Genomic DNA, 27596 nt, shown 5'->3' with positions numbered 1-27596 from the left:
TTTACAGAGTAATGTAAATTAGTTTCTTAACTGATACCTCTGACCCAGTGGCGTGTCCCCCACTGTTCACACGATACTGTTACAATATCGCGAGAGTTCGCATCGCTCCTCACTACGTAATGTGCCGTGCTGCTTATGGCGGCGCTGGTGACAGTGCTGAAAGCTGTTGGGGTGAGTTTTTCTTTTATATTTATTAAATATTGTGATTCCACATAACTCTTATACGGCTATATGAACATTTAAGCCTCCGAAATTTTGTGTTTATACTACTCTCTCTGCGTCTTCCTGCTTGTTTTTGAACAGTTAACGTTAACGGTTTAGGGTGGGGGCAGTGTTTCCTCTGCGTGTGCTCTAGCGGTTTAGCATGTTAGCCAGCCCATAAAGCACTGTTACCGGCGTAGAGTCGTTTTAAACAATAAAAAAAACTTACTTATTAGTCTGACACATGCTTCATGGGAGATCTTTTGTAAAGGTCACTTAAGAAATGAAGCTCCTGGTAGAGGCTCCAACGCGGCAGCGGCGGCCCAACGTCACGCGACGGCCGCCGCGGTGTGCCTTTGTTGTCGGGCTGAGTGATTTATTTAAAGCCCTGCTGGATCAACGTCTATCCCTGTTTTCTCAGGACAGGAAAATAATTTACTTGCTTTCCAAACTAGTTCTTACTAAAATCATTTTTCCTATGTTCATAATAACCTGGAACTATCATGGAATTTGGTAATTTTGCACGCTTGGAAAAGTACGTTATTTAAAAAAATCTAAATTAATTTTATAGTGAATATAATTGTTTCAACTTAAACACTGCTACATAATTTTCTCTCTAAAATAAATATATTTTCGTTAAAGCAATTTTGGTACATATAAAAAAAAGTTTCCTACGAAAGCCATTTCCACAGTTTTCCAGCTGAAATTGAACAACTGATGAACAAGCTTTGGTCAAAACGGTGAAGTTCGTTTTATCTAATTTGGATTTGAAACGCCTTATCAAATATTTTTTTTTGTATCTTTCCGGTACGTTTTCTAATATGCTCGGGAGTAGCATGTGTCGGGGTTGTCTTGTCTGAAAGGGCATTGCTCGTGATTTTGTCTCTGGATGAGCTCCAGATGGATCCTCTCCCAGCTGTTGCTCAAGCGTTAACATTTCTTGCGTCAATTTAGTTTCATGTCCTCATTTTGTCATTTATGTATGCTGTAGAAATTTACAGTTTAGCTTTTTAACAAATCGTTTCTAATGAACGAAGAACAGTGGCCTTAATATACTTTGCATTTGTGATTTGTATATTTGTAACATGCGCTGTAGGCGAGATCAGATTACTTTTTTTATTATTTTTTTTTTTCACAGATTTTCTTGTTCCGTTAATGGTATATTTACACTACGAAATGTTTTTATCCATTTTTTTTAAATCCCATTTTCAATCGGGTAGTTTAGCCAAAGATTGAAATTCCATTACACTTTCATGGCAGTTTGTATTAATTTCATTTTTTGTTAATTCATTTACGGTGGGCATTAATTCTGTTAAAAAAAAAAAAAAAAAACTTTTCTATTCGGTTGGTAATTCCAAACCTAGATTTACTTCCTTTCATAAAACATACTGTTGTCATAAATGTAATTCACGTGGAACAAATGCAATGAAATTGGCTGGTTAGTAAGATAATGTCTCCATCCGTTTTAAGTCTGTTCTTGGTCCATCAGAGCAAGTATCAAGCTTTTTTCCCCCCTCCCATCTCATGCGTAATAGCCTGAAGGGAACTGAATGATTGGCATGCTGGATATCTGCAGTTGTTGACTGCTTGAATTGAATATTCCATAAATACTCTGCCAACTGCTGGTTCACACTGAGACTTGTTGATCCTCTTGTGGGTATTCAGTCAGCTGCTCTTCTGTACACGAGGCTGCTGAGGACACTTTATTTTTAGGCCTGTGTATCAACAGGAGCGTAACAAGGAGTTTTAACCCACAATAAAGGAATGTGGCTAATGGGATTAACTCGTATATTGGTGGGTGGGTGTGATTGGGGTGGGGGGTGGAATTAGTGTAATAAACTGGACCTGAAATAGTTAAATATACTCTTTTGATGAAGTAAATGCATTTAATGTATAACTTATCTGTGTGATCTAATATCCTTTTCCCCCCTCCCAACAGTATGAAGTGAAACCGAATTGATTTTTGTACCATCTGAAACCTACTTCAAGTTCAGATCATCGATCAGTCAGAAGAAACTCCAAGGAAAAAGAAAACATAACGAACATCCCCAAAACGACCCAGCGGTACAACAACTCTGAAGACCAAGACGAAGAACTGCACTGCTACAGACAAGAAAAACTAAAGCAACACGACTCAACCAAATGAGCAAACCAAAGATTTAAGAAACAGAACCAGGCCGCAACGAGCGTAGCAACCAACCATCAACGTTAACAGCGAAGGCGAGACCTGATCTGAGACAAGAAGTTTGTGCCTACTCAACAGCTTTGAAAAAGCACAAGTCCCAACGCTGCACCAAGCCCTCCTCATCCTCCCCGCACCTTGTCCTCCTCTGGGGTGCGGTGAGGGCTGCTGTCTGCTAGTCTTTTCAGTTTTGACCTTTTCTTTCTGTCAGTTGCAGACTGAATCCCTCCCTGATCTTTTTCCCCCTCCATTCCCCCGGTCTTTCTCTTGTATTTTTGTTCGCTATTTTTCAAAAGCAGTGTTTGTACACCTGCACTTGCCTTTTTATTTGAACATTTTAACTTTTAGTTTTGCTTTTTGTCCTTTATTTTGCAACTTTTTGTAATTAGAACGTGTGCCAGAGAGGCAAACCTTACAAGTGTGTGTGCGTGTGCACTTGTGTGAGCCAAGTCTGAAGCATCAATTAAGTGATTGATTGATCCAAATCATTAAAGCCTTCCAAGACAACAGTACAAGGTAAGCCATGCCAGACACTGTCCCCACTTTTTTTTTTCTTAATTTAATGAATAATCCTGATTTGTCTGGCGTATTGTTCATTTATAATATGCAATGTGACAAAACAGGCCAGTTGTCCATGCTGTTTATTGTACAGTTTCTTAATTTAAAGCTCAAAAGTATGAATTTGGTGTTGCTCTGTTCCAAAAACTAGTGAGCCACCTTTTAAAAGAGCATCCTAACTGAAATGGAATGAGTTTAGCCTTAGCATCTTGTGACGTTAGCTAGCAGTGCTAATATGTAAAATATATAAATAAAACTGAAATATTAGATAAAATTTAACCGAAAAAGTTAAATTATTTATTGTAACTGCCATTTTTCTTTCTTAGACAAGAGAAAAATATAAATATTACTGTTACATGTGATTCATTAGAATACTGCATTTGTAGTCCGCTCAGAAGGTTTTGGAGCAAAGATCATTCATATTATCATTCTCAATATGACGGAGTTAAAATTAAGAACAAATTGAGAATTAAAGGGATGGGTCACCCAAAACTTGAATTATTCACCCTCATATCGCTCCAAACCGATAAGACTTGTCATCTTTAAAACACAGAACATGCAATAAACTAGAGAATTTTTTTTTTTTTTTTTTTTTTTTTTTTTTTTTTATCAGTGGATGGACAAAAGGATGTAAGAATAAATATTTGCTTTCCTAAAATGATTAAAAGTCTTATGGATTTGGAATGACAAGTAAAATACAATTTGGTATTAACTATCCCTTTACATTTTTAAATTCTGGTGAATGTACTGTAGTTTTTTTCCTTATTTTATCCTTATTTATTCCTTATTATATTTTCTTGTTTGTTGTATTCAAAATGTGAACACTGATATCTAGCACCACTTTAATCCACTCATCCTTTACTGAAGTACAGAACTTTAATTTGATGTAGCAGAATGAAAATTTAACTTGATCAAGCTTGTGACCTCATGGCAGGGAATTGCAGTTGCTCTTTAGCATGCTTTGTACTGAGAGAAAGGGAAAGGGGTCATCGTTACATAAGCCTGCTGAGAAGAATTTAGTAGTGGTTGACTTTGTGTGCAGATGAGGCACACTTTCATGTTGTCTATAGTAGGGATGGGTATCATTTACATTTTATCTATACAGATACTGTTATTGATACTATTTGGTGCAAAAAAAGTTGTAAAATTTAAAGTTTTTATTACTGATGAACTTTAGCAACTGTATTAATGTTCTTCAGTCAAGAGCAGGGGTTTATTTTTCTCTTGTTTCCTTTTATTAACATTTACAGGAATGGTTAACACAAAAATGAAAGTTGTGTCATTTACTCACTCTCGAGTTGGTTTAAACATGAATGAGTTTCTTCTGTTGAACATAAGTTATTTTGAAGAATGTGGGGAAACTGAACAGTAGCTGGTCCCCAGTGACTTCATTTTTTCCCCCCTACTATCAAAGTCAGTAGGGACCAGCAACTGTTTGCTAACACACTTTCTTCAAAATGTATTAATTGGTGTTCAGCACAATAATACATACAAATGAATGCATGTTTGGAACAACATGACTGAGTAAATAATGACAATTAAAATTTTTGGGTGAACTATCCGTTTAATGACAAGCTGCAGTATGTTTAGTAATGTCCCTGTAAGAGATGCAAGCACCATTTCTCTCTTGCTTATTAACTTTCACTTTATACATAATTTAACTGGTTTTTTTTATATGTAAACCTTGTGTTGTTGACAGTATTAGCACAATCAGACAATAGCTGATAGAACTAAATAATCGGGTGCTGTTTGAATGACATTTTAGTGTATGGACGCACTCTGAATAAGCACATGTTAGAACAGCACATGAATACAACGTTTCACCAGCAAGGCCTTAAAGCACATGCAAATATATTTTTGTGATTGCAAAAAGGTGCAGTGTCTCATGAGTGTAACTCTACCACTGAGTTGCAGTTGGAGCTAAAGCCTCGAGACATAATACAGCGCATTGCTTGAGGTATATGTTGTTTTGTTAGTAATTGTTAAATTATATAACTTGTGTTGCCTCCTTCGTTCATTATTACACTACTGCATATATTGCATCTGATACTGGTGTCATTAGTTTTGTAACGAGAGCCCAGAAAGTCTTTTGAAAGTCTCACTCTTGCCATGATTACTGACTGCATGCACACATACAGCACATGTGCATGGATACACATGTACGTCGAGTCCCATATTTCAGTGAAAGGAAATGACAAGCAGCAGTTTCTAATTCATCGATAACATTGAAGTTTCCGGAGAGAAAACAATGAAAGTATCAATAACAATATCCTTTGTCCTGAAGCTTATCAGTACTCCGGTATTGGCCCAATTACGTACCTGTCCAAAAAAATACCGGTTCTTGGTACCCATCCCTAGCCTGTAGGGTCCTCACCCCAACACACCCACAGCCCTCGACTGACCTTATTGTGCTGCTTTGTTCACTGGCTGTTCTTGTTGCCTCTCCCTCAGTTTTTCACCGCCCCTTCCCTCCTTTCTTCACCTTTGCAGAAATCCTGAGGTGTTTTGTTGGGTGTGTAACCAAAAGGAGAGGGGAGAGGGAAGGGAGGAGCTGCAACACAACGGCTGACTTAAAAATAAAATCTTTACTCTGAACACTGCTTAATCCGATCAATCCCAGGTGTAGTAGATTTGGCCACTGTGTACGGGAGAATTATGGGTAGTCCCTGGAAAGGTTTTGTCGAGTTTACCTTGCCGGCGTCACCACCTGCAGCGTTCGTTAGTGCTGACCTGAACAGCACCTCACCTGTCGGGCTCAGCCTGTCACCCTACGACCGATCTGTAAGTTCCCTGCCATCTGTTCTCCACCCCACTCTCCTGAACTCCACTCGTTCATTAAACACCCACTGTCGCCCCTCTTTGCACTGTTCCTTTACTCGATCATCATAATCACCAGGCTTAGAGGCTGGCCTCGATCACTTGCCATAGAGACGAGCAGTGATATTCCTCTATAATAGTGGAGCGTAGATTTGTTTGAGTCAGCTGCTGTTGAACCATGTGTGATTGGCTGTAAATGGATATTAGGCTTTGTTGTTGTCAGGCGCTGATTGAATCAAAGCATTTATGGGTGTGTAAAGGCCTAGTGGTCGAGGCTGGTCAGAGTCTGTGTCATCTAACCATTTGTTGTTACCAAATAGTCTAGCAGTGCTATTCCCAGTCGCTTCATCAAACTAACCCATTCTGATTTCCCTTGAGCATGCCTCCTAGCAAGGGTGGGGCATTAGGGTAAAAGGAATAGTTCACCAAAAAAAAAAAAAACCCATGGAACAAAGATACTTTTGTAAAGGCCTGTTCGCTCTGTGTTGAGACAAAATTATTTGATTCTCAGATGATTGTTTGCAAATGAAGTATTCCAGTCATTCACATGCTTTAATTCAAAATACAAAACAATTATTCCAACCCATCATTTAAATGTAAGATTCCACTTGAATGGAGCAGTGAAAGTTTAATGATCTGATGCACTTAAATTGGAATGTACCATAGTGTAAAGATAATATTGGTGAACTGTAGAAAAAGTACAGCTGTTGTATGGATATGGTCAACTGTTGGTTGAGTATATTGACTCTCCCATGTGTCGGTTACTTTAATCGTTCTTTGGATGCTTTTATTCAAAGAAAATGCAAGCATGCTTGCCATATCACTACATTTAGACTTACCTAGCCAGACTTGTTTCTTGCTTCTATGGCTGCAAGTGTTCCTGTAAATTAGCTGCCAGTTCTGGACTTTCGACCCAAAGGCACTCATCTGATTGGTTTAGGGTTTTCATCCTTTCTATTGTTAAGATTTCTTTCTGCAAGCTCTTCTTTTGGTTTTCAAATGACGTATTCCCAGCTTCTTGCTAGCAATAACAAGAACATTATTTAAACTTTTTTTTTTCTTTCTTTTTTTTAAATATACAACCATATGTAGATCTATCATAATAGTGATGTAATGGCCTCTTTGACATGTTTCATTTGTTGCAGTCAGGGTTTTTTTTAGTTTTTAATTTTTTTGTTTTTGATGCCATCTCTTGGTTCTTCCTGTTTGGTGATCCTTTTATTTAGGTAGTGATTTTATTTTAAATATCCACTCCTCCCCTTATTGCCTTCAGTGTCCTACCACCCCTTACCTTCACCTGAAGATGGAGGCCTCTGATACCCCTGTTGCTGCCCCTTCCCCTTCCACCTCAAGCCAACCAATCCCCCGCTCCGCTTCAGTCTCATGCCATGTTTCTCGTGCATCAGGGGGCAAAAAGCAAAAGCGGACCCCCTTATATCAGCGATCCGTAAGTGGGCATGATGGGACGGTCTGTGATGGCTTGATGTCCTCACTAACAAAGAATACCTTACCCTGTAACCGCATGCTTTAAGTTTAGGAGTTGTAAAGCTTTTGGCTTTACAGGGATTTTTGAGTCAATAAAATGTTTTAGAATATCTAACTTTTGAACACATGCTTGCCAACTGTTCACGTACTGTTCACCTAATTTATGGGTGAAGTTCTACACAAAGGCCTAGTTCTAACTTTTGTGGTGACAATTGTTTACATGTATACTCTAATATATAACGAAGTCAGTGTGAAGTGGATTAAAAGCATGAACTTTAATTTTACTTTCTAGGTTTAATATGAAACTGATGGTACGTGCATTTGTATGTTCTTGGGTACTGTGCAGATTTATCCTGGTCATTTGGATCTACTTGATCAGGCATCCAGTTTAAGCAGACCAAAGGGAGAGGAGAAACTTAAACGTGTCACTGTAAATTACTGGGACAATTTTTCCTGTTTTTTTTTTTTTTTTTTTTTTTAGTTGCAGATACTTGCAGCATTTACAATCCAATTTCATTCCATTTTACCATTTCCACACTTGTGTTCTGATCTGTTGTGAAGCAGTCGGATGTGTGGAGAATGCTAGAGGTTGAAAACTGAGTAAGTGCACTTTTAACTCCTGTGTCTTATTTTTCCATAGATGAGTTTTGACCCCAGTCTGCTGCATAATAATGGCCATGGTGGCTTTGCCAATGGAACAAGCATGGGCATTCGTGAGACGGGAGTAGTTGAAAAGCTGCTAGCATCATATGGCTTCATTCAGTGCTCTGAGAGACAGGCCCGCCTCTTCTTCCACTGCTCTCAGTACAACGGCAACTTGCAGGAGCTAAAGATTGGAGGTATGAGCCAAATGGGATGGGGGAAATAGCAGGAACTAGGCCTGAATGGTGTAACTAAAATGTTTACCTTTTGATAAACTTTTTGGTCAAGCTTTATTGACAACAAATCATCGAATATTTCTGATCCAGACAAGTCATTGAATCAGCATTTTGAATTGTGCCATTTCAGATTGCTAAAACACTGCTTTGTTTCAAGGAAATTAAACCCACCCAATCTAATGCCATTGTTTACTACTGAATGCTAATGCTCTTATCTCTATTTTAAACGGCTCATACTTGAGTTTGGCTTCTTTAGGGATGCTATAGCTGAGATACAAAAATTATTAAAATTAGTGTACAAATTGCCAATAGAAACATTACAATAATGGCCAGACCTAATAGAAACCTTGATGTTGGAAACAAAATACATGTAGTATATATTAAGTGTGTTGCTATTAAGATGTATCTTAATGCAGGTACTGACTTCCATGTTTTGTCTATTCTGCCATTTTTTAGATGATGTGGAGTTTGAGGTGTCGTCTGATAGACGCACTGGCAAACCAGTTGCGGTGAAGCTGGTAAAAATCAAGGCAGAAATGTTGCCAGAAGAGCGAATTTCTGGGCAGGTGGGGCCTGACTTGCACGCCTCTCCTTTAACTGTGCTGCATGGTTTTATTCATCCAGTTAAGGAACACATTTTACTTTCATGTTTTATTGTCCTTGTCCCATTAATGTCCATAATTGTTGGAGTTTCAAGCTCATTTTAAATCCATATTGACCTGGAAAATGCATAAATCACTGGTTTCTGTTATCAAGAGTTAGAAAGCAATCCTATTAAATGATCTGATGTTAATGTTTTTTTTTTTTAATGTGGGTTCACAATGAGCTTGATTTGTCTTTGTTTTGTGGTCTTGTTGGGGGAACTTTTCATCTTCATTTAAAGGGGTCATACGACGTTGTTAAATAGAACTTTGTGTATTTGGTGTAATCCAAACAAAAAAATTCCACTTACTGAACATTATTGTTGTAAGTGAGGTGTACTCTGATTGGCCAGCTATCCAGTGCGTTGTGATTGGCTGAATACCTCAAGCCTATGACTGAAATGTTTGCACCTGTGACTGTGATAATGTGTCCCGGCACGACGAGACCAAACCCGTTACAAACAAAACCTGTACTGTGATTTTACGCATTGCCTTTCGTATTGAGCCGCATAAACTTAAACCGTGTCTGTATTTGTGATTGGAGAAACGACAAACAACAAGCACTACTCTGCTTAAAACTCTCGTTTGAATCATCAGTGACAAATTCTTTAAATATAAAAACATGTACTTCCAGACCAAGTCAGAAGTGCCAGACTTGCAAAGTTGGAACTGCGCCACTTTATAGAACAACCTTTGAGGACAGACCCATTGTAGGCTACTCTGCAGGTTCAGGAAACAGTCCTCCATATAATGTCACACTGCGGACTAGCATTTGGAACGGCCGGTGGACATGAGATCGGCACTGAAAGCTGATTGGGCGTTTCAAAGAGCAAGGTTGATGCATTTCATTAGTGTCCAGCACAGATCACCTCTAGACATGATGAAATGGATATGGTCCCCTTTTGGAAGGCCAAACAAAGTAGTTTCACTTTCATAACGAGACACACAGCATCTCCACAACATGGTGGTGGCATCAGCTACAACAATACTACATTGATAAAAAAAGTATGCCTTTCTTTGCGTGAACATTTGGGCGGTGTTATGCAAAGTGACGTAGACATGGGCGTAAACTAAGTGTTTTAGGAGGGCGTGGACAAGTCTTAACTCTTATAAAGAACATCTGTTTGGATTTGAGACTTTTATAGTCTTTGCAACTTTACAGATCTTCTTTATGCACCAAGAGCTTGTAACAAAAAATTTAAATCACATCATATGACCCCTTTAATATACAGTTATGAGAGAAACAAATCTTGATTTGTTCTCAATATGAAGTCTGTCTTTCATGTACTTAAATATTCATTTTTTGAGTGGTTTCTTGAACTCCGATGTACAAGTTGAATATGAATTTTTCTTTATTTTTTATCATTGTTATTGGTCAGCAACCAGTGGGTAGCACACAAAGCATATTACAAATCAGAATAACAACGATAATATAAACAAACGTAATAAAACCATCTATAATAAAAAAAATTTTTTTAATGATTTTTCTTATGTCTTTAGTTCAGAACATGTTGCGCATCTGTGTTCAAGGACTTTCTCTTTAGCATTTAAACATAACATGGTTAGTTGATCTTGTCTCTCACCAATGCAGTATCTAACCCCATCTTGTCTTTTTGCACATCCCCTTTTTTCAGGTAGTGTCAGCTATCCCTTCTCACTTGGATGGGAAGTCCGCACCTGGCCAAGTGCCCACAGGCAGTGTGTGTTATGAGAGGAATGGAGTGAGTGTCACTTTAGTCTATAACTTTAGTCTATAAACTTTAGACATTTGCCCATCTTGTTTACCTTTTTGAGACCATTTTGGGATGGAAACAGCTTAGCAAATTAAAATAAAGCTGAATGAATAACAGTTAATGAACTTCCTTAAAGTCTTTACGCTGATGATGCCAATTGTTGTTTCTGATTGTGTTTGAATCTTCTCACAGGAAGTGTTTTATTTGACCTATACCCCTGAGGATATTGAAGGCAATGTCAATTTAGATACTGGAGATAAAGTCAGTTTTTACATGGAGACCAACAAGCAGTAAGTGGATTTAATATCTGATTTGAAATGGGTATAATTTCAAAAGAGGAACTGTGTTTGTTTTTTGGATGTTGAAATGGTTTGTCTTTGTTTCAGTACTGGTGCTGTTAGTGCTCACAACATTGTATTGGTAAAGAAGAAACAGTCAAGATGTCAGGGAGTCGTTTGTGCTACCAAGGTAAGGATCTTATTCAAAGATGACTTTGTAGTAGCTGCTTGTCTTTTTGTTGTTCTTTGTAGACACTCTACTAAGGAATAGTGATCTCCTGCCCTCTGGTTTGGAGGGGAATAGCAAAAGACTTCTCATATCTCAACACTCTGCTAGAGTAGTCAAAGGAAGTTTTTGTGTTTTTAGCTACAGATCACATTCATAATGTTAAACAGTTTTCAAATTTTTGAATTTAAGAAGAGTGCCATTCCCCCCCAAAAAAAATATATTTTCAAATATACAATTTTGCTTTTTTTCAAATCTATAATTGTGTTCTTGCAGGAGGCCTTTGGATTCATTGAACGAGGGGATGTTGTGAAAGAGATCTTCTTCCACTACAGTGAGTTTAAAGGAGATCTGGAGGCTCTACAAGCTGGAGATGATGTGGAATTCACCATTAAAGAAAGAAATGTGAGCAATAGATGAAATGTCTCTTAAAAAGCTATACATTTGTATTTTATGTTCTATTGGTCTTTGGTTGGTTACTAATACTCAATGATAGATATGAAAGATTTCACTATCAAACAGTGAAATTACGATTCATGAAATGCATTGTATTTTCAAACTGCTTTATGAAGTTGTTTCTGTCTGTATGTCATAGGGCAAGGAAGTGGCCACAGATGTGAGACTGTTGCCTCAGGGCACTGTTATATTTGAGGACATCAGTATTGAAACTTTCGAGGGCACTGTCACCAAGGTTATTCCCAAGGTTCCCACCAAGAATCAGGTTTGTGAATCCAGCTCTTGTCATTCGACTTCCCAGACTCTGTCAGTTACATTACCATATAGATTCTGCTTGCGTGTTAAATCAAATAAGAATCCATCTGTCTCTCTCAGAACGACCCGCTGCCGGGGCGAATCAGTGCCAGAATTAATTTCACTGACAAAGAGCTGCTATTCGGGGAGAAGGACACCAAGTCCAAAGTGACGCTGCTGGAGGGTGACCATGTCCAATTCAATATATCCACCGACCGCCGAGACAAACTGGAGAGAGCGACAAACATCGACATCCTCCCTGGCACTTTCCATTTCACAAAGGAGAGTCGTGAAATGGTGAGACTGTAGAGCTTTGTCCTTGTGTTTACTAGCAAGGCTGTTTTACTCTTTACTAATGTTGGCTTTGTCTCTTTGCTTGTCTTCATGTGTAGGGTGTGATAGCTGCCATGCGTGATGGTTTTGGATTCATCAAATGTGTGGACCGTGATGCCCGAATGTTCTTCCATTTCAGCGAAGTTCTGGAAGAGAGCCAACTGCACATTTCTGATGAAGTGGAATTCACTGTTGTCCCTGTGAGTTCCCAGATATCACCAGACCTGAACCACTTTTGTGTTCCTGTTTTTTTTTTTTTTTTTTTGTGATGAACTGTTTTAGACCGTTCATCATCAGTTGGTCATCTAGTTCACTGGATATAAGAATCAGCTGTTGGAAAAACCCAGATTGGTCCACTGTTTAAACTGTGTGCAAAGTAGAAGCATATGTAAATCGTAATTATGGTCTTGCATGGACTAGCTTTAAAAGATCCCCTCTTTCCTCTCTCAGGACATGTTGTCTGCCCAAAGGAACCATGCCGTGAGGATCAAAAAGCTGCCCAAGGGCACAGTGTCGTTCCACACTCAATCTGAGCTGCGTTTTGTGGGTGTGGTGGAGAAAGAAGCTGTGCCTGCTACCACCACCAAGAGCTCCAGCCCCAGCAAGGGCAAAGAGAAGGTGGACTAAATCTTGACTTCCTGTAGCTACACTGCATTTCAAATGTTTGGGGCTGGCGAGGTGGTTTTGAAAAGTTTATGCTCCCCAAGGTTGCATTTATTTGATCCAAAACTCAGTAAAAACGTAATCTTGTTAAATGTCAATAGAACACCTTTTATTTGAAATATAATTACATTTATTGCCATTTAATTAAATTAGTGTCTTTGCTGAATAAAGAATCATAATGACCCCAGACTTTTGAAAGGTGGTGTATATGCTGCAATTATGCATTTATTTAAGAGTCCTTGAAGTACACATCTGTGGAGATTTTTTTTTTTTTTTTTGTTGTACTATCAGTCATAATTATAAAGAGGTACTTAAAAAATGGAATTTAGTATTTTTTATTTTATTTTTTTCTGCTTTCCAAATGTTTATATCCCGCATCGGTTTGTCTCCCTCTTAATTGACGCAAGCACAAAATACAGTAGCAGGCTTTGAGGTGCTATAAAATGCTACTATCTTTTGTCTGACCTTCTTTTTTTGTTGTTCCTTTTATTTTTTTATTTGAACCATGCTCGTCTTCATTAGAAAAAAGACAAGGTAGGCTGCTGTTTTCTGCATGCTGCCTTTCCTTCACAGTGTAGACCGGTAGAACTTCTGACAACATTAACTTATTGGAAGCAAACTGTTAAAGTACCCAGGATGAGATTTTACTTACTGTAATTTAGTATAGTAGTAATTTAAATTTTCTATTTGATTCACCTCCTATTCAAACATTTTATGACTGTTTAAATTAAGTCACGGATGTGTCTAATCCTCCTTATTTCTCTTTGTTTTAAGGGTAAAGTTGAAAAGGTCAGTTTGATCTGTATGTTCATGACTGTTTGTTTGGTTATGAGATCTGTTGGCATGAGCTGAGAATGATTTAACCACATTAAATCATACAGACATGTTAACCTCATAACCATACCAACTCAGCCAAGCTGTGCCACTCAGTGTGTGCATTCTTGTATGAGGGGTATAACAGTTCAGTTTCTGTCACTCGCACAGTTAATTTTTTTTTTAAAAATGGAAACCACATAGTTCATACACATTTTAACCATGGCACAAATGTGTACTAAACAGTGGGTGACAAACTGTATAAGAGCAGTTTTACCCCTTGTGTTAGTGTGTGCATGATGGCTAAATATTGTGAAGCATTAGATGTTTGAGTTTCTTTATTTACTCATTGTGTGAATACACATTTCCCCCATGCTTTGCAACTTTTTGGATGTTTATTCTGTAAGGCAAAACTAAGTTTAAAAAAAAAACTATGGCTGCTGAGATCCAGAGACACAGTCTTGTTTACACGATCCTCAAATATCTGAAGTCTGATGTGATGAAACTGGCCTTCAGCACTGACACCAATAAAAAAAAAAAAAAAACTAGGGCTAATTTCTGTACTTAATCTTGAAGGTGCACTCAGTGTTTATTTTTATTTTTTTCTATTGTCAAGAAGGTTTTTGAGTGTTCATCTCATGAGTCTATACAAGTATGAGTGCATCTCAGTTCTGTATTTGTTAAATGTTGTTGGTTCTAATGTGAATGTATGTATTTGTGTCGTCACCAGGAAGCAGAGGAAGGCTTGATTGCGTATGAAGAAAGTGGAGTGAAGAACACTCTTCCCTACTATATTAAGGACCTAGAGGGAGGTGCTTACCCACAGGTTGGAGACAAGGTACTTGCTACTTGCGCATGCTGAATATTTCCCTGGACTAGTGTTTTATTTTTTTATATTTTTTTTCTTCAACTGGATTATTTAAGTAAACCCTCATGTCTCCACTAGGTGGAGTTCTCCATCAGTGAGGTGAAACGCACCGGACAGCAAAGTGCAGTGTCCCTCAAGATCCTAAATCGTGCTGTAGGCACCAAGAGGCTTCAGGGATACATAGCAACACTGAAGGATAACTTTGGCTTCATAGAAACCTCCAATCATGACCAGGAGATATTTTTCCACTACAGGTTATTAAAGTTTCTCCTTGATGACTTTGCCTCAGTTTGTTTCTGTTTTTTTTTTTTTCTTGTAGTGTGATTTGTTGTTTAATCTGAATTGTGTGCAGTGAGGTGTGTGGGGATGTGGATAATATGGACCTGGGAGATACAGTGGAGTACACACTATCCAAGGGCAAAGGAAACAAAATCAGTGCTGAAAAGGTCACCAAAGTTGCAGCTGGTATGTTGAGACTTTTTATTGGTTTGGCATTAATGTTTCACGCAAATAACACAATTCTGTGTGTGTCAGTGAATGATCTAGGAGAAGATGTGAGTAATACAGTGTTCCTGGGGAAAGTGGTTCGGCCCATACGCAGTGTGGACCCTTCTCAGACTGATTATCAAGGCCTTATTGAACTCACAGAGGAAGGTGAGTGTCACAAGCTCTTGTTTCTTTTGTGTGTGTTTGTGTGGTACTTTTAAAATCCATCTAGAGCATTTCGTAATCAAGTTAGAAACTCTGAACTCCCATCATTTTTAGTCAACTACTGTTATCTGCTCAAACGTTTCACTAGAAGCCAGCAAGGATCAGAGTTATCCTTTCGGCATCGTTGGTATGGCCAATAAAGGTGACTGTCTACAGAAGGGTGAGATGGTCAAGTTTCAGTTGTGTACAGTGGCCCAGACAGGACAAAAGATGGCCTGCAATATTGTGCCTCAGCGTAGAGCCCTGGTGGAGTGCGTCAAAGATCAGGTAAACTTACTGATACAAGAACGTAATTACCTTAAGACACTGGCTAAGGTATCTAATTTAAGTTCCCCCCCCCCCCCCAAGTTTGGTTTCATCACATACGAAGTTGGAGAGAGCAAGAAGCTGTTTTTCCATGTGAAAGAGGTTCAGGATGGTCTGGAGCTCCAGGCCGGTGATGAAGTGGAGTTTTCAGTTATCCTGAACCAACGCACAGGCAAATGCAGTGCCTGCAATGTTCGCAGAGTCAGGTGAGACTGTTGGGTGTGAATCAGATTCGCGTGCAATATAAGCATATTATTGAGCTGTTAAATATTTTATTTATATTGGCTTTTTAATTTAACCAGATTAGTTTTTTTTAATTACACAGTGAGGGTCCAAAGCCAGTAGCAACACCTCGACCTGACAGACTGGTCAATCGCTTGAAGAGCATCACTCTTGATGACACCAACGCCCCTCGTCTCGTTATTATCAGACAGCCTCGTGGCCCAGACAATTCTAAGGTAAAAATAAAGTGCCTTTGTTGGCCATTTCTTGATTGAGTCTAAATCAAAAACTAACTTTTTGCTAATTTTTTTAACATTTGTAAACGCATTATTGCTTCTAATACTGCAGACCAGTCTACTTTCAGATATGAAACTTGCCTAAAACAATTGACACATTGAACTGTTTTGTTCCTACAGGGCTTCAATGTTGAGAGGAAACCCCGCCAACCTGGTGTTACTGACTGAGTACTGTTCACCCCTCTCCTCTTCATTATGGAAGAAACATCTTGAAGAAAAGCAATCAGACAGGACAGAGGAAGGGATTTGTGTGTGTCTGTTTAGTTCACTCTCATTTTCTCTCTCACCCATAAACACAATTCACAGAGTAACAAACACATCAAGACTTGAAAATTAGCACACACAATTCCCTTACTTTGTCACAGGATCCCTTCCAAAAAAAATCCTCATCTCATTGTCTTCATTGTATGTGTGACGTTTTTGTGTGGTTGTAATTTGAGCAAAGCCCCTCGTGTTGTCGGAGCGTGTGTTTGGTATGCATCACATGTAAACTTGTAAGGTTATGCAGAGGACATGAGGGGGATTAAGGGGTTTGTAGTTCTCACATCTTTGGATTGAGATGTGGGCACTGTTTGACCCGTTTTTCGTTTCGGCTGAAATTGAAATGCCAGGAATTCTGCACCTGCTGCTGTGTGAGTGAGTTATTGTTTTAGAGTAGCTTTGCTTGTCTGTATTTTGACCTCCTTTTATATATTCTTTATTCTTCCTGTATCACTTGAATTCTTCCCATGTTGAGTTTCTCACCCAGATGAAATCGAGATCTTGCTGGGCTCTTTCTGCTGAGAAATAAAATGACTAAGGTTCTTTTCACTCATGTTTTCCACACCAATTCCATAGGTTTTAATATGGATCTGAAAACTTAATAAACTTTCTCTCTGCTCAGAACCAGCTTGCATATGGTTTTTGATGTGTAAACTACTATTTTTGATTTTCAAATCATAATGGCTTGTTCTTTTAAAAGAGCCTTTATTTTAATTCCGGTTTTGATTTCATAAGCTCAATCTGTTTATGGGCAAGTGCAGAATTCCTAATGGCATATTGTAGCCTGCGGTCCTTTTGATATAGCTCTTTTTTTTTTTTTTTCTTTTTTTTTTTTTTCTTGCACATGTACTTCTCTTTTTTTTTTCTTGCGTTCTACTTAATGTCTGCTAATGAATAAATAAAAAGGTGCCTAAAAACAAAACCTAAAAAAAAAAAAAAAAAAATCTCCTCAAACAGCCACCAAAATATAAGAGCAATTGTTTAGGTGCCCCCCCCCCCCCCCACAACACACAAGTAGAGAGTACAGGTGTGCACCCCCCTCCCCCCCCATACCTGTGGGTTGAAATATACTCTATGTAATGTGTGCTTTTACTTGGGTGGACTTTTTGAAAACCTGAATAAAACCAATTTATGCAGGACATGAGAAATGGGGGAAGTGTAATGAGCAAAATTTAAAAACGTGCAAAGAAATTTGATTACATGGATCGAGGCTATTTGCAGTGATTCTTCTGACAAATGGAGCTACAATTGTCATGAATATTCTCTGGAGCACCCTGGGTTTGTGTTGAACCTTAAGGTTCTATATACTTTTGTTAATGGTCTTGAATGAAACAATTTAAATAAACATTTTATGAGAATCAAAGGTGTATTATGTTTATTTTTTTTATAAGCAACACACTGTACAGATCCTTTAAACATTGTGCCTTTGCACTCTTTTAAATGAGGTATCCATGAATCCTAAACAAAACCGGAGTTAAGATGTTTCAGAGTGCTTAAACTCTGGTGCTTCCCAACTGTATGGTGATTTCAGAGCGGTGAACTCTCTTATGTTTTGTCACTGATGTTGGATTCTGGCTCTGAGACCATCGCGTCCACCATTCCCTCAGTTCGTCTGGTCCACTTAGTGGAGGATTTGATATTTGGTTTGCTGAAACAAGCACATATGGGAATTTGGACTCCAGAGTTGTAACCACCCTTTGTGTTCCAGCGTCTCCACATGATCCATCTGCGGAGATCTGTATTTCTTTGACACTTGTTTGGGCAGGTTTATTCCTATCTGCTTGGATATTTTCTCCAGTGACGTCTTCATGACCTGTTTGCTGCTGGAAGTTTTTCAAGTCCATCACTTGCAGTTTCTGTTTGTACTCTTCCAGCTTAGCTTTGCACTCAGCAGCTTCCTCTTTTATCTGAAGGAATTGCTTCTGAAGGTCTCTCTCAAAGACTTCCTCTGCCTTGAGCTCATTGAGCCAGAACTTGATCTGCTCCTCTTCTTCTGACTGGAGCTCGAAAAGCTCGCTGCTAGCTTGCTGCTGCTCTAGCTCAAGGATTAACTGATCTGTTGACTCAATTTTGTGCTTTAGTTCTTGCAGACTGGCCTGTTGTTGGACAACTAGTCTTCTTAACTCTACAATTTCCTCACTCTCGGTGTCTAGATGGATTGTTTGGACCACTGCATTTAAGGTTTTTAGGTCCTCCTCAGCACCTTTCTGTTCCTCTTCCTCTCGTCTCTCACATACAGCACTCTCATCAGTGCATCTCCCATGGTTCCCAAGACAACTGATCAAAGGCTTATGTGGTGCAACTCTATTTTTGTCTTTTGGCTCCGGCGTCCCAGAGGCCAGGGAACTTTTGTTTGTGTTATCTGAGTGCCCATTTCCTTTTTTGCGCTCCTTGTCTTTCCCCTTATCTCGTCCTGATTGCTGCTTCCCGCCTCTGCCCAAGTTTTCCAACCAACCCCATGCTTCCTCCATTAGCGTTAGTGACTTCCGCTTGGGTCTCTTCGGTTCCTCGGGTGGTGGCTCGGAGTGGAGGCAGAGGCATGACAGTGGTGGGAGGCTCTGGCGGTGTAGGGCGATCGCCCCACTGCCTCTTCGCGCTCTCCCTGTTCCCTCCACTCGCCTCATTTGGGCTTTGGGCAGGTTTGTTTCTTCCTCAAGGGATGGACCGATATGCTTCAAAGTGAGCTGCACCTCCTTAGCTTGCTCACCATATTTTTCCAAGGACTCCAAGAGACGTTCATCCGGAGTCACATTACGTTCAAATTCTTTGAATTTTTCTCTCAGAGTGTATCGGCCAGTGCGACCTAAGAGAGAACAATATTAAAAGTGATATTTTTGGGACAAATACAGATGCTTTTATCCAAAGCAGCTTACAGATGATGAATCAATTCATTTTGAAGAGGAAATATAACACAAGTAGAGCTAGCAATACAAACTTTCAAACATTGTGCAGAATAGTATAATCTAGAATAAGATACTTATTTAATATTGATTTGGCTGTTTTTGGAGAGTCAGAACATAAATTTTTAATCTAAACATTAACTTTAACTATTTTACCCTTCTTTCATTCCAAAATTGTCCTCTGTGGAACTGTTTTTGTCCATATAATGGAAGCACTGTTGTCCAAAACAACTTGGACTTTAATGGTTTGGATTAAAATATCTTCTGATATGTTCCACAGAATAAATAAAAGTTGGACAGGTTTGAGACCATTTTATTTTTATTTTTTGGGTGAACTGTCCCTTTAAGAGCATTTGACCTTATGAATATTCAGTGGTTTCAGCAAATGCTTGCAGACAAATTGTATGATTTCTTCATGTACATGTTTTTGACAGTTGTTTCATTAAATAATAAGACATTAACTTACCAAGTGCCCGTGCCAAAGCGATAACCACCTCCTGACATGTTGTTTTGTCAGTGACTCCACAAACTATGCGTTGGACTCCTTCGACATACACCTTTACTTCCATTCTAAGAGAAAAATAAATCATGTGTGTTTCTTTGTATAGACCTTTCTGTAAGCCTAAAATATCACATTCTCAAAAAAAAGTCAATGCAATAAGAGGACTTGTTCACTCCATAATAAATATTCACTCCCAAGTTGTATTCACTCAGTAACGAACTACTGATCACTGGTTTATGTAGAAAAAAACTAATATAAACATTCAGCAAGCCAATGTTGTAATATAGCATTTTGAATATAAACAGAATAAATAAATTATATACAATCATTTGAGGTTGTATAAATGGTTGAGTTCATAAAATTTGATTCTGATGTACTGTACCTGTCTTGATGTTCAGAAAATTGATGCGTATTAAAATCCTTGCACTAATATAAGAGGCAGTTCGGTATATGTTGTCCTGGTGTACATGGAAAGGTCTTCTTGTCATCCTTGACTTAGCTGAACAAGTACAAACCCTTCCCCTCAGTAAACATTCAGATCAAGACGGATAACAGTCTTCGGTTGTAGATGTTGGTATGTGTGTTTGTCTGCAGTCCCTAGACATTTTTTTTTTTTTTTGGATGCTAATTATTTTGAATTCGAGTAAACATGTTAACATTTGACTCATACTGGGGCAAAAACAGGGCTTCGGTTACTAAACATACTGTATATTTTCTTGCAATCTATTCTATATCTTAAAAAAAAAAAAACAGTTAAATAATGAATATACTATATGAGCTACTATTTATTTAAAATAACTAAAGGCACCATGAACAGACCAATGATTTATATATATATATATCTCAGTAGATAAAAAAAACAAAACATTTAACTAATTTTATTTTGTAATATGAAATGGTATTTTGATGAACATTTTAAGGAATCTACATATACATATTTTATCCATTTTAAATGTATTTTAATTTATCCAAAATTTCAGAAACATCAGAGATTAGACAGAATGGGGATGAGTTATAACTCTAATAAAAATGTTTGTATTTAAACATTTCTACAGGAATGTATTGTGGTTCTCAAATGTACTTGTGGCTTCTTGATTTGTTTCTTTTAAAAGTGGTTCTGTACAACAACAACAACAACAACAACAACAAAAACACCTTAATCTTTAAAATGAATTATACAAGATACTACAATGCATAATGGAAATTACATACTGGTTACAGGGCCATAGTAGTCTAATAACATTTAGACCAATAGTATTTTGTATAAAAGCAGGCGTGAAGACTTTTAATTTGAAAACCTTTGAGACGGACAAAAAGAAAGGTCAGAAAAGTTACTTCACACATGCATTCAGCTTGAATCGTCCGACATTGTGTGACAGATAATCATGAAGATTGTAACTTGGAATATAAACGGCATACGAACGTTTAAAAATGGCATCAAGAAAATTTTGGATTCATTCGATGCAGATATAATCTGCGTCCAAGAGACTAAAGTTACCCGTAAGTTATGTGTTTTAAAGAAACGCGGGACTTTGAATCGGTAGATAAAACACATGTGCCCTATTTTTTTAACAATTTAATAACTCATCAGCATACTTTTTTTCAGGTGACCTGTTGGATGAGAAGACAGCAATTGTTGATGGCTACAATTCATACTTTAGTTTTAGCCGAGGACGAAGTGGATACTCGGGTAAAGCAGCCTACAGAACCATTCAACGACAGTGAAGTGACTTTAAATATAAACTGAAATGTTCTTAACACCGGATTCATGGTTTTTTTTTAATAAATGTAGCCTTTCATTCACCGTCTGCAATGAGCAACCTGATTTTCTCCATGACCAGGTGTAGCGACCTACTGTAAGGATACCGCTACTCCATTCCTGGCTGAGGAAGGATTGACAGGTCTGTTGGCCAATCAGGGAGAGGCTGTTGGTTGCTATGGTGACCAGGTTGAGTTGTCTAGTGAGGAGCTTCTGGCGCTGGACAATGAAGGAAGGGCTGTCATCACCCAGCATCACTTCATGTACGTTTTGGACATTTACTGGTAAGCCTAACATGTTGTGAATGTTGTTTTCACATAATTGTTTTATTATTCTCAGTGGCAAAGATGGACCACAGAAGCTGACCGTTATCAATGTTTATTGTCCACGAGCTGATCCAGACAAACCTGAGAGAAAACAATACAAGCTCCAGTTTTACCATCTCCTCCAATGCAGAGCTGAAGCCATCTTGAGCTCAGGGAGGTGAGAGAGAGATCTTACAAAAAAGAGCTAAGATGTTTATTTGCTTGATTAACCCATTCCTCTGTCACTCTTCAGTCACGTGATTGTATTGGGAGATGTTAACACTTCTCATCGACCCATAGACCACTGTGACCCAGATGATGTGGTAAGTCCTTTAACGTGTTCCTCCATCATTATTTCAAGATTTCTGTTAACTCCAGTTGGCTACGGGTGACAATTTATAAAAGTAGAAGCAGTAAAAGCAAAAATGCACTGTATAATGGAACACCGTCACAAACACTTAGAATATGTTTGCTGATTAATAAAGTGCAACAGGGCCCAATTTCCTAGTAATGCTAGTTGCGAATGTATTTTGCCCATTCTTTTTTACTTTTTAATCTTTCAATCTTAAAATCCTTAAGAGTTATACACCATTAACTGAACTAACCAGCAATGAGATAAATCAAGAGGTTACAAATTGTGATTTGAAGTAAAAAAGCATTTGAAAATCAGACCAAAACATTAAAGGGGCTCAGTGGTTCAGTGTAATGAACATCTTTAATAAGGGAAAGCACTACAAACCCAAGAAGCTCTGAAAATTGTGAGGTCCACGCAAAGGTATCCAATGGTAAATGAAGTTTTCCTTCATGTTCGGTCTTTTCATTTTATTATGAACTCAAATTCAGGTTAGAATGCCAATTATTATTGGTCCTTCATAGGATAATTTGTCTAGCTGTCTGATTATTCTGTTTAGCTCTTTAATCTTATTGAACTCAATCATTTGCATTTTCATGTCGCTCAGAGATCTTGGATTGGCCGCTGGCATACCTCACGGTCACGTACTTGACAGTCTTGGTTTTTAGACAGAGGTAATTGACTAATATTTTAGATGGCCTCTCCTATGCTTGCTCGTTCTAAAATTACTTTTATTTAGTCCCCATAGATCTGAACACACTTGAATAAACCAACATTATCTCTAGTCAGATGTCACAACCACTACTACAGTATATTTATAAACCGACCAACATTACTTTCCCTGATAGTGGCTTGGGTATAGCCATGCCATGCTTGGTTTCCCATGTACACTTAGCTTGAATAATATTACAATAAACAGAGGTTAGGCTCATCTTATTTAGGATGGTCGAACAACATCCAGTTGACCTAAATGTAAATTCCCTTCAAGCCCTTACAGTCTAAGTACACAAAGTAATACCAGGTGTTAGCCGGATCTCTAAAAATCCAGTTGGCGTGCTCTGTGCTCCATCTCAACTGGATTTTAATGTTACTAATCTGATGCAGAAATGTGGTTAAAAGGAATCAACAAAATCTAGTAGAGTTAATAATTTTAGATTAAATGGAATCGATTCAAATGTAGCAATTTATTATTAAGATAAAATGTATTATGTCAAATACATAGTCAGTTTAAAGATAATCAGTACAAGACACCAGACTCTGAAAAATAAATCTATGAGTAAAAGATGCATAGCTGACTTTAGAAAATACGTAGTATGGACACACTCCACGCTATGGACTCTTCAGGCTACAGAATCGCCTGATCCTCTTGCAAAATTTCCTTAAGTACTGCAGATCAAGACAAACATCCTCCAAATGGAGACAAGAACTAACAATTAGAATTTGGATTGATAAGGGCCTAGATGTGTTAGCACCATTTGGGCACATATAGTAATTTGCTTGAAATGCACTGGGAAATGACACACCCTCGACAGTAATTAACTTATCTCTAAACTCATGATCTCTATTACCTTTTAGTCTACTTGTAAGATCATGACCATTGTACAAGACGCATAGAGACAGTTCAAAGGATACCAAACATGACTGTAAATAATACTTGCACTGATGTAGAACATTATATTATACTATTGTATTGACCATTCTGGCTGCGCTGAGGGAAGGGAAGGAAGCGAATGAAAAGGAACTAATGCATAGGTGAGAGAGACGTTTTCCCACATATTCTCTCAATGAGATTTGGAAACCAATGTCTGTATGTTAATACACTGGGTGTGTGTATTGTCCGTCTCAGAAGATCAAAGTGAGGTTCTATATCAGAATCAAATAAAAAAAAGTTGGAGGAAATTTAAAAGTATTGATTTAAAGATGTTGATTAGATGTAGAAAATAATGATTTTGCTGTGGTTTGCTTAACAAACAATGTGGTCTGATAGCTTAAAGGGGGGGTGAAATGCTAGTTTTCACTCAATATCCTGTTAATCTTGAGTACCTATAGAGTAGTACTGCATCCTTCATAAATCCAAAAAGTCTTTAGTTTTATTATATTCATATGAGAAAGATAGTCTGTACCAATTTTTGCCGGAAAAACACGACCGACTGGAGGCGTGACGTGTGGGCGGAGCTAAAGAATCACGAGCGCGAATAGGCTTTTGCGTTGAGAGCATGTGGAAGCTGTGAAAGTACCGTGAGGGAAAACCCATCATCCAAAACAAACCATGGCTTACAGTCAGATTCAGCCATTTATTTATGATCCAGAATCAGATCCAGAGGCTGAAACTGAACGAAAGCAGCAGTAGCAACGACTCGCTCCGAGCGGGGCTCGAACCCGGGTCTCTGGCATGGGAGGGGACGCACTAACAAGTAAGCAGAGATATTTGAAGCAGTTTTACTCACCGCCTGCGGTTCCAACACACGATCGTGACCCTTTTTCCTTGGGATTGCATCATACTTAAGAAATAAACGATGTGCAAATCCGTCGTCAAACTGGGCCTTGTGAACAAACATCTTTGAAATGCAGGGAACAAACAAAAACACTTGCACAACTCCGTTGATGCTCTGTAAAAATAAACTCCATCCACTGGTCCCTTAATGCTGTTTTTTTTTTGGTAATCTGTGCAGGGTTGTCTTGCCCTGGCAACCAAAAACACACTTCTTTTGTGACTTTTCGCGACGCTCTTGCTCTGATCAGTGAATCGCTCTGATCAGTGAATGTCTGTGCTCAGTGCTCTGCTATACGGGAGCGCACGCTCTTCCGGCAGAAGTGCGTCAGGACCCATATAAGGAAATTCCGCTCCATCTAACGTCACACAGAGCCATACTCGAAAAAAACTTTCCGAAACTTGTGACAAACCGGAAGGAGTATTTTTGGAACAAAAATACTCCTTCAAATGTACAACTTAATTTTTGAAACTTTGTCCATGTTTAGCATGGGAATCCAACTCTTTAACAGTGTAAAAAACTCAGTATGCATGAAATAGCATTTCACCCCCCCTTTAAACAAAAGAATTTTATGAATTTTTTATTTTTTTGCTAATTTTTTTTTTCTATAGAAAAAACAGACATATATAGTGATGAAAGGCCAAATATTAAATGTCATGGATGAATATTTACAGAGTAATCCACTATTTTTTAGAGGGAAATTGCAAGGGGGTAAATCTGACTTCAGAAAGATGGCAGCATCATAATGTTATTTGTACACCAAGCTTAGTAAGTTTGTTAGTAAAAATCTGTTGACTTTAGCAATTACAATTGTTTTGATAGAAGCAAACAAGACCTATTAGTCTATTAATAGACCTATATAAACAGTCCTATTTTCAAAATTACTTATTCTTTAGACTTTCTGATTTAAATACAGTAAGTATTAGCTGTATTCAAAGTGACCAACACCTGGTTTTCAACCCCTAAAAAAATAGGTAAAATATTCAACAATGTGTAAATCGAGCCTCACTGAGATGCCCATATACCTGTGGCTGAACAATATAAGCCTTAATGAAGATGCCAAAAGGAAAGTTTGTTAAGACCCAATATCTGAAAGGATATTAAGCTCTTAAATACTTGAGTTACAGCCATGCAAATTTAGGAGTAAAAACGTGAAAAGTGTAATTTCTCCATTTTTGAATGGTCTCCATTGGCACAATATGCAACAAAGATTTCCAAAGTTCCCTTGTAATTTGCCATTTTGACCCCCCTCTACAAAATAGTGGATTACACAGAAAATATTCATCCATTATATATAATATTTTGGCTTTCATCACTATAAATGTTTTTCTTCAGAAAAAAAAATTCTAAAATTTGAGCCGAGGAAGTTTCTGAAATTTGTTTGATTTGACACTGAAATACCTTTTTATATAATTATATGTGGAACAGTATTTCCAACGGACCAATAAGATTTAATTATGGGTGGAGTCACCCAATGTTAAACACTAGAAATAGAAACTAGGTAACCAAATAAATGTCTTGTTGCAACTGTTGTTGCATACTAGCACATGTCTGCTCTTATTACTCTTCTGTCATTTAGGATAACTTTGAAGATAATCCAGGGAGGAAGTGGCTGGATCATTTTCTGTTTGGAAAGACAGAAAAGACCGAAAATGGAAATACTGAAGATGACCTCACAGACATCTCCCAGATTCCTGCCTCTGGTGGCAAGTTTGTTGACTCCTTCCGCCATTTCCACCCAAAGCGCTCCAATGCCTTCACGTGCTGGTCCACGCTTACTGGGGCCAGGCAGACCAACTATGGTACACGGATTGACTACATCTTTTCTGACCACTGTCTGGTGAAATCTGTCTTTATGGGCGCAGACATTATGCCGGAGGTGGAGGGATCCGATCATTGTCCCGTATGGGCACAGCTCAGCTGTACTCTCCGGTCTAGTCCCAAGTGCCCACCATTGTGCACACGTCACATGCCAGAGTTCATTGGCAGACAGCAGAAACTCTCACGCTTCTTTGTCAAAGTTTCAGAGAAAGAGAGGTTTTCTAAAGTCTCTGAAGAGAGTCTACCTGGATCACAGGATTCTGGGGAAATCCGGGAAAACCTGAATCCTGTAGGACAGGGAAACAGTGTTGCAAAGAAGAGACCTTCATGTAGAGAAAAAGATGCAAATGCATCCAAAGCCAAAAGAAGCAATCAGATGAAAACTGAAGGCAATGCTAAAGGAAATCTTCTAGCTTTCTTTAAGCCTAAACAAACATCATCGATTTCTTCTATTGTAAACTTGAGCCCGAAACAGACAAAATCCTCTAAGGATAGCCCAGGTAGTGAGAGTGAGGTCAGAAGCTGCCCTAGCGATGTGCAAACTGAGACCAATCTTTCTTTGGTAACCGAGATGGAGACTGAAAATATGGATGAAGTGGAAGCAGAATCGACATCCATAGTCAAGTCAAAGGACTGTAAAAAGGGGCCATGCACTGGTTTTTGGAAAGCGGTTTTGCATGGGCCTCCTCAACCACCACTGTGTAAATCACACAATGAGCCCTGTGTCTTACGGACTGTGAAAAAAGCAGGACCTAATTTAGGCCGGCAGTTTTTTGTATGCGCTCGTCCTCAAGGCCATGCCTCCAATCCTCAGGCCAGGTGTAATTTTTTTGCCTGGGTAGATAAAGGGAAGTAAGATCACACTGTCATCTGTATGTATACAGTACATTTCATGTTTTGATTGTATATTTTTGTTTTATATGTAACACAATTTTAAAGGATAAATAAATAATGTTCTTATGAATTTGGTTTAGTATCATACATTTCTAGCTTCAACATTGTTTGTTTTTCAGACATTCCTTTTTAAAGGTTTAAAATTACCCACATTTTTTTGTTTTTGACCGTTAAAGATAATTTACCAGATAACACATGGGGGTGAATAAAAACCCAATTCTGAACGCTCACCATTGGTATGAAATACAATAAAGCTTATTAAAGTCAGCAGATTTTGCTAATATAAATACCAATCTCTGTAAAAAAAAAAAAAAAATCTTTAGTAAACAAATCAAATATTTTAGCCAGG

At 38.3% G+C, this 27596-nt stretch overlaps 3 protein-coding genes across 13 annotated transcripts; 2 read left to right on the top strand and 1 right to left on the bottom strand.

Annotated features, from left to right (window-relative positions):
- The first annotated feature begins 6 nt into the window (after nucleotides 1–6).
- Nucleotides 7–17585, top strand: csde1 (cold shock domain containing E1, RNA-binding). Of its 10 annotated transcripts, XM_052562991.1 has the most exons (22): nucleotides 7–171; nucleotides 2141–2899; nucleotides 7032–7205; nucleotides 7884–8082; nucleotides 8578–8744; nucleotides 10397–10483; nucleotides 10688–10785; nucleotides 10882–10963; nucleotides 11276–11404; nucleotides 11595–11720; nucleotides 11831–12046; nucleotides 12142–12282; nucleotides 12533–12700; nucleotides 13520–13534; nucleotides 14289–14396; nucleotides 14505–14680; nucleotides 14779–14891; nucleotides 14961–15080; nucleotides 15226–15404; nucleotides 15486–15649; nucleotides 15769–15901; nucleotides 16082–17585. In XM_052562991.1, the coding sequence occupies exons 3-22, from the start codon at nucleotides 7062–7064 to the stop codon at nucleotides 16127–16129; spliced, it is 2613 nt and encodes an 870-aa protein (XP_052418951.1). In that variant the 5' UTR covers nucleotides 7–171; nucleotides 2141–2899; nucleotides 7032–7061; the 3' UTR covers nucleotides 16130–17585. The 10 variants fall into 10 exon arrangements, with proteins under 10 accessions (XP_052418951.1, XP_052418954.1, XP_052418956.1 ...); XM_052562994.1 differs by lacking the exon at nucleotides 7032–7205; XM_052562989.1 differs by lacking the exons at nucleotides 7–171; nucleotides 2141–2899 and adding an exon at nucleotides 5498–5722 and having other exon boundaries at nucleotides 8578–8687.
- A 16-nt stretch (nucleotides 17586–17601) lies between these two features.
- Nucleotides 17602–19810, bottom strand: rassf11 (Ras association domain family member 11). The gene is made up of 2 exons (XM_052562998.1): nucleotides 19589–19810; nucleotides 17602–19025 (listed from the first exon to the last, which is right to left on the bottom strand). Exons 1-2 carry the CDS (start codon nucleotides 19710–19712, stop codon nucleotides 17716–17718), a joined length of 1434 nt encoding a protein of 477 aa, XP_052418958.1. The 5' UTR covers nucleotides 19713–19810; the 3' UTR covers nucleotides 17602–17715.
- A 1109-nt stretch (nucleotides 19811–20919) lies between these two features.
- Nucleotides 20920–27317, top strand: apex2 (APEX nuclease (apurinic/apyrimidinic endonuclease) 2). Of its 2 annotated transcripts, none has more exons than XM_052563677.1 (6): nucleotides 20920–21124; nucleotides 21231–21314; nucleotides 21466–21646; nucleotides 21723–21866; nucleotides 21942–22011; nucleotides 26112–27317. In XM_052563677.1, exons 1-6 carry the CDS (start codon nucleotides 21010–21012, stop codon nucleotides 27207–27209), a joined length of 1692 nt encoding a protein of 563 aa, XP_052419637.1. In that variant the 5' UTR covers nucleotides 20920–21009; the 3' UTR covers nucleotides 27210–27317. The 2 variants fall into 2 exon arrangements, with proteins under 2 accessions (XP_052419637.1, XP_052419638.1); XM_052563678.1 differs by having other exon boundaries at nucleotides 21098–21124; nucleotides 21231–21345.
- The last annotated feature ends 279 nt before the right edge of the window (nucleotides 27318–27596 follow it).

This window comes from Carassius gibelio, chromosome B8, assembly GCF_023724105.1.
Source record: "Carassius gibelio isolate Cgi1373 ecotype wild population from Czech Republic chromosome B8, carGib1.2-hapl.c, whole genome shotgun sequence".
In the NCBI taxonomy this organism is placed as follows: Eukaryota; Metazoa; Chordata; class Actinopteri; order Cypriniformes; family Cyprinidae; genus Carassius; species Carassius gibelio.
This window is presented reverse-complemented; position numbering and strand designations above follow the sequence as displayed.